The sequence below is a fragment of the Miscanthus floridulus genome, chromosome 10 (assembly GCF_019320115.1).
Source record: "Miscanthus floridulus cultivar M001 chromosome 10, ASM1932011v1, whole genome shotgun sequence".
Taxonomy (NCBI): Eukaryota; Viridiplantae; Streptophyta; class Magnoliopsida; order Poales; family Poaceae; genus Miscanthus; species Miscanthus floridulus.
In genome coordinates this window covers 110,772,795-110,778,892 of record NC_089589.1, presented here as the reverse complement: position 1 = coordinate 110,778,892, position 6,098 = coordinate 110,772,795, and the positions used below count along the sequence as shown (strand labels likewise).

General features: G+C 47.6%; 1 protein-coding gene across 1 annotated transcript; it reads right to left on the bottom strand.

Moving 5' to 3' along the window:
• Nucleotides 1–959: 959 nt before the first annotated feature.
• On the bottom strand, nt 960–5,764 carry LOC136486963 (DEAD-box ATP-dependent RNA helicase 52C-like). Its single transcript, XM_066484053.1, has 6 exons — nt 4,780–5,764; nt 4,609–4,692; nt 3,664–3,906; nt 2,728–2,886; nt 2,518–2,631; nt 960–2,088 (listed from the first exon to the last, which is right to left on the bottom strand). The coding sequence occupies exons 1-6, from the start codon at nt 5,533–5,535 to the stop codon at nt 1,570–1,572; spliced, it is 1,875 nt and encodes a 624-aa protein (XP_066340150.1). The 5' UTR covers nt 5,536–5,764; the 3' UTR covers nt 960–1,569.
• Between the last annotated feature and the right edge of the window lie 334 nt (nt 5,765–6,098).

Here is a 6,098-nt window from a genome sequence, read left to right as displayed (position 1 = left end):
ACACTTGAAACATAAGTCTAGAACACCTGACACACTTGAAACACGGCGTTGCCGGCGGCCACGGCCTTCCTGGTGAGGAACTGCGGTAGCCAACAAGCTCGGCTCAAGGGGATGTCGGCCTAGCGTTCACTTCTGCTGCAGGACGTCAGCTCGTTGCTTCTCCTGCAATCCTTCCACACCTGCTCGCGCCCATCAGCGCGGCTTCTCTAGCGCCGCCACTGCTTGCCCATAGTCATCCAGCGCCATCCGCTCGTGGGAGATGGGCACGGTGCGGCGGGCCATGCGGTGCAACATAGTGGGGGGAAGGTTACGACGCAACGGGGGATAGGCGTGCGGTGGGGAAAGGGGCATGGCGAGGCAGAGGACACATGACCTATGCGAGTGCAATTAGGGAAATTTTCAACGATAGGAGATGGAAGAGACATAGAGGTGCTGTTGGGTTTGTCCGCTTTGCAGGCCCGGGAAGGCATGCGTCCGGACGGGATGAACGACTGTGTGCAAGCTTTTGCGTAGAGCGGCAACCCCTGATGCCACCCACTCACCCATATCCGACCTCAATACACACACTGCCACATAAACAAACCCGTAACTCTTAATTGATTTTCCTGATACTTGATTGGCCATAACCCTGATTTTGCCTACAGTTGATTGGTTGAGTTCTTACCGGTCCTTTTTCGACCAGATCTCTATTTTTTTTCTCAAAAATCATCGGATGTCATGCGTCGCCTAGCCATTGCCAGTGGTTTGAATATAACTCGAACAGTGCATTAAAATTGGGTATTACGTGTTCAGATAATAGAATCAGAAGTTAAAAAGATTGGGCATTGCTTGTTAAAAAGCCAGATATTGAGACACAACATGAGAATACATATAACCAAACAGAAGCACAAACTTCTGTACTCCCATATCATGGCAACATTACAACCAAAATGAATGTAACACAGGAGACAGCACTTGGATGACGTTGGTAATATCAGTTTTATAACTCCATCCAAAACAAATTCGCAGTACACAATAACAGGATTCTTCTCTGAAAAAACCATCACACACAACTTCCCCCTTCTTCCTCTAAATAAGCCTACATAATTTATTGTATCCAGCCTCACCTCACAGTATATACATTACAACAGGGATCTAAAGGGCTATCATCATCATCCTACCGCTTCTTCAACCTCCGGGTGTCAAAACTCTGAATCCAGGACAAAAATCAAGCCGCAAAAGCCCCCTCAACACAAGCTTTACAACCGACCACCAAAATTCGACACTGAAAGAAAAGCAAAGGCAGAAATTTCGCACCAAGCACTGCTTGTCAGCCTAGCTACTATCCCTACCAAGGAATTTCACCTAACTAGGAATCTCGTGTGCTTGAATGTCCTCAAGAACGCTCTCCATAATGGACATCTGCAAGATAAGACTGCAGCGAGTAGTAACCAGAAGAAAAAAGGGGATGACCACATTCACCTTGTACCGTTGCTGTATAACAGCTCCTACCAAAAATGTATACCTAAATGAAACTAGAGTAAAAAGTGACCTAAACTTGGCAGACCCTACTAGGGAGCAACTATAACATTAATCCCAGGCACTCGGAGCCCCAGCTCCACCACCGTATCCACCACCACCATATGAGGAGCCACCACCATAACCACCACTGCTGCCTCCACCGTAGTAGTCACCACCACCTCGAGATCCCCCCTTGCCAAATGAGGAAGAATCATTGCGGAAGTCACGACCACCAAAGCGGCTCCCTCCACCTGATCGCCGGTTCCTCCCACCACCACCACCATAAGAAGGACGAGCTGCATAGCGCAGGAGCCATGCAGGTACTTCTTGGTTAGATTCTTGCATTAGGTCAGCAAGAGATCTTGCCAGCGATGAGTTATTATCATTGAAGAAGGCAGTTGCAAGTCCGCTCTTCCCAGCTCTTCCAGTTCTTCCAATCCTGTGTACGTAGTCATCAATCTCATTGGGGAGATCGAAGTTCACAACATGAGCAACATGAGGAATGTCGAGGCCCCGAGCTGCCACATCAGTTGCAACTAAAATAGGAGTTTGCCCACTCTTGAAGGATCTCAGAGCATATTCTCTTTCCTGCCAAAAACAGTAGATCAATTACATTAGGAAAAGAAAGACCATTGTTAAAAAAAACATCTCAGTTTATATCAAGTAGCCACAGACTTTTAAAAAATCAAGCCGAACATGGTTAAAGAATACAGCAGTATTGGAACTTCGAACTTGATATATAAACAAACAAGTAGACAGCAATAGTAAACTGCTCTCAGTGTGCTATGTAGATCTAAAAGTGTGCTCTGTAATACTAACAATATCTGGATATAACAAAATGCTCATTAAAGCTTCCACAAGAACACTAAACCAGATAGCAACAGTAACAGGTTAATATGTATTTCATGGCACCAACTGTCCAGTGGTATAAACATACTGCAGCAAACAATTATAGCTAAATGCCTCTGTTTCTGTGCAAAATGGGCTGTTCTGAACAGAGTAAAAACAAAAACAAACCTGCTGGTTTCTATCTCCATGAATAGAAGTAGCTGGAAACCCGTTCATGCACAACCAGTTTTCCAATGAATCAGCACCCCTCTTTGTTTCCACAAAGACAAGCGTGAGAGTTTGCTGCAACAGAAAAGAGACAAGGAAATGAGTACACAAATATAAAACATTAGAACATTGACTGAATCGCAGAACGAAAAACCGATGGTCAATGATTACCTTTCCTGTATCTCTTTGTGCATGAAGAAGATCCATCAGGTGGCTTCTTTTATCTGCCTCCTGCACAAACTCAACTCTCTGGGCAATCAACTCAGTACTTGACCCAACTCTTCCAACAGCCAGGAAGATGTAGTTATCCAGGAAATCCGATGCCATTTTCTGTATTCATTAGAGTAATATCAATATCATTAATCATGCACATTGGAACTTTGACACAGAAAGTAATCAGCACAAGGAGTAACTTGATAAAGTTACAGATGTCCCAGATTGATCATTAACAAATAGAAGTTCTTAACAAGGAAAAAAAGATGATTGAAGAATATATCTGGAGATCGGAACAAGTAACACCAGAAGACAACCCTATGTCCACACTAATTGTTAAATTTTATGAAAATAAATAAGAAGCTGAATATGGACAAGGCAGAAAGGAACCAGATATATACAATGCACATATTAATAGATCAGGCATACTAGGAATTTATGTTAAATATTAGCACTACATAACACAACCCATTAATGTATGGACAGTATCACATTGCCCACGTATATATTAAATTAAATATTCAGCTATACCAGTGTGGATTTATCAGATTGCTCATTTCATTCATAGACAGAATTAAAATCCTGCAGCACACTGAAGCACAAAAAACATATATAAGATTTCTCTACTTCTCAATAACGTCTAGCATGGAAAGAAATGTTATCCCTCTAGAAAAACATGCCAAGCTAATAGCCACAACACCGGATCAAATACAGGATATTAGCATAGAGTATACGTGACAAGACAGGAGAAGAAATATTGTAGAACGTACAATGAAGACACAGATTTACTAAAAGAACAGCTTACAAGAAATAGGATTGCTTATTCAGGAAACGCACATGTTTAACATTTAATATCGTAGTAATGCCACCAAAATATAAAAAAAAACAGCTAACCTGGATCTCTTTTGGGAACGTCGCACTAAACAACATTGTCTGCCTGACACCTGGAAGAGGCATGTCCATTTGCTCAACAATTCTTCTAACTTGCGGTTCAAAACCCATATCAAGCATTCTGTCTGCCTCATCAAGGGCAAGGTATCTAATTGACTGTAAAGATACTCTTGCCCTTTCCAACAAATCAACCAATCGGCCAGGGGTAGCCACAAGAATGTCAACACCCCTCTCAAGCTCTCTTAACTGCAAATAAGTGTATAAATTTATAATGTGATACAAATTTAAGAAAATAAGTAATGGTCAAAGGTTCAACCATTCCATAATGGATGTTTGGAAAAATATATTATTTCTAACCTAATGATACATAAGGGGAGCTATATCTTGTGTACCATGCCTTGCAACCTTTAGTATTAACTATGTCATCTTTGCAATTGTAAAGGCTTAACACGAACTCAACAAAAATGTGCCATGATGCTTTAACAACTATCTCTTTTGGTTAAACCTTGTGCCACGTGAATCACATGAACTTATCATTATAACAGAAAAATCAATATAAAGCTCCAAATTCTCTGTGCATGGCTATTTAGACAAAATCTCAATAAACCTTCTTTTCACATGTGCACCAAAATTCACCAAAGATCATAAAAGTGAGAGGTCAAGCATGACCTATTTAAAGAGGCAATAGCATATACTGTACCGCGTAAACATTGCATTGTTGTCTACCAGGTAACTGTTGCATGTAAACATTGCATTGTTGTCTACCAGGTAACTGTTACATTGGGTCAGAAATATATGCCAAGCAAACAACTTTCACAAAATTAATCGAGCTATTGAAGACTACAGATAGTCCATCAATACAATAAACCATCTGAAATCAGCTGCCGAGATGTATTCAAAAATTGAAGGGGGAAAAGGAGACTTTTGATAGGAATTAAGAGACTGTACCTGCTGAGTAATCGGCGCTCCTCCATAGGAGACAACTACCCTAACACCAGTCTGATACGAAAATTTCCTGGCCTCTTCATGAATCTGGAAAGAAGAAAAACAACATAGTAGTATTAGCAACCACCCACCACATATATGTCATGGATCTGCCGAATCATCCTCAAGAATGACCTGCATGGAGAGCTCTCTAGTAGGCGAGAGTATGAGCGCGGACGGGTACGCGGTCCTCATCCCCATCCCACCACCCCTTTGCGGCCTCCCCGCCGGCGGTCCCTTCATGATGCCGCTGATGATGGGGAAGCAGAACGCGGCCGTCTTGCCCGACCCGGTCTGCGCGCAGGCCATGAGGTCCCGCCCCGCCAGCGAGATCGGGATGGCGTGGCGCTGCACGGGCGTGGGGCGCACGTACTTGCACCGGCGGATGTTGTCGTTGAGCGCCTCGCCGAGGTCGATCTCCGCGAACGTGGAGACGGGGGGAGGCACGTCGCGGCCGGACGTCTCCACCGGGATGTCCTCGTACGCGTCGAAGTTGATCCCCGTGTTCTGGTGCTCCTCAAACGGGGTGTCGGTGGAGGGGGTGGAGGTGGGGGCCGGGTCGGAGTCCGCGAACGGGTCCGGCTCCCGGTCCCACCGCCCCCCGCGGGGACGGCCCCCGCCGAATCCGCCGCCGGAGGGAGCGAAGGTGCCGGCGGAGGCGGCGCCGGGGCGGGAGAGGAGGCCGGCGGTGGAGCGCGGCGGCGGGGCCGAGGCGGCGGGGGTGGAGGAGGCGGCGGAGGCGGGGCGGTTGCGGAGGTGCGGAGGGACGTAGGAGGAGCGGGCGGGGCCGTTGGATGCGGCGGCCGGGGCGGGCGCGGGGGCGGTGACGGGCGGAGGCGGGGCGGGCTCGGCGTCGGCGACGTCGGCCCAGGAGGTGCGGGAGGACGCCATGGCGGCGGCACGAGGGAGGCGGATCTGCGCGGCGGCGGCGGAGGAGGGGAAGGAAGGAATCGGGGGAAAGGGATTTGGTGTGAACTTTTTTTTTTCCTGGGTGGGGGCGTGGGGGTGGGATTTCCGATCTCGTCTCGGTGGGGTTGAGGTGGGTGGGTGGACGGGAGCAGGACAGTTGTAACCTTACAAATTTGCAACTGCGCCAGGCTGCCGGCGGCTAAAAGCGGGGTCGGGGTGGCGAGGTGGTCGGGGTCGTGGCGACTTGGCGTGGCGGTGCGGGAGGCGTGGCGAGAGCACGGGGACGACAGGTGGACGAAGCGGGACGGAAAATATCTTGCTGCCGGCTGCTGCCGTCGGCCTTGGAATCGGTGATGGCTGGCTGGGTGGGAGGTTTCGTGGTCTTTTTGGTGACGCGTCGTGGAGACGCGAGGGACGCGGCTTCTTGGCTTGGTTTGGTTTGGTGACGTGTCGTGCTCCATCCGGCCTTTTTTTTTTGCGTGTTTGAGCTTGCTTCGCGTAGTTGCTCGGCGTGACAAGGTGTTTTCAAATCGGATCGGACGGGG

Bases quoted from the DNA above. Each gene is read 5' to 3' on its own strand.
- LOC136486963 (XM_066484053.1), bottom strand. From the start codon at position 5,535: ATGGCGTCCTCCCGCACCTCCTGGGCCGACGTCGCCGACGCCGAGCCC. The intron at 2,887-3,663 runs GTTAGCTGTTTT...TAATGAATACAG, and splicing joins CGTTCCCAAAAGAGATCCAG to AAAATGGCATCGGATTTCCT. The intron at 2,632-2,727 runs GTAATCATTGAC...TTTCTGTTGCAG, and splicing joins CACAAAGAGATACAGGAAAG to CAAACTCTCACGCTTGTCTT.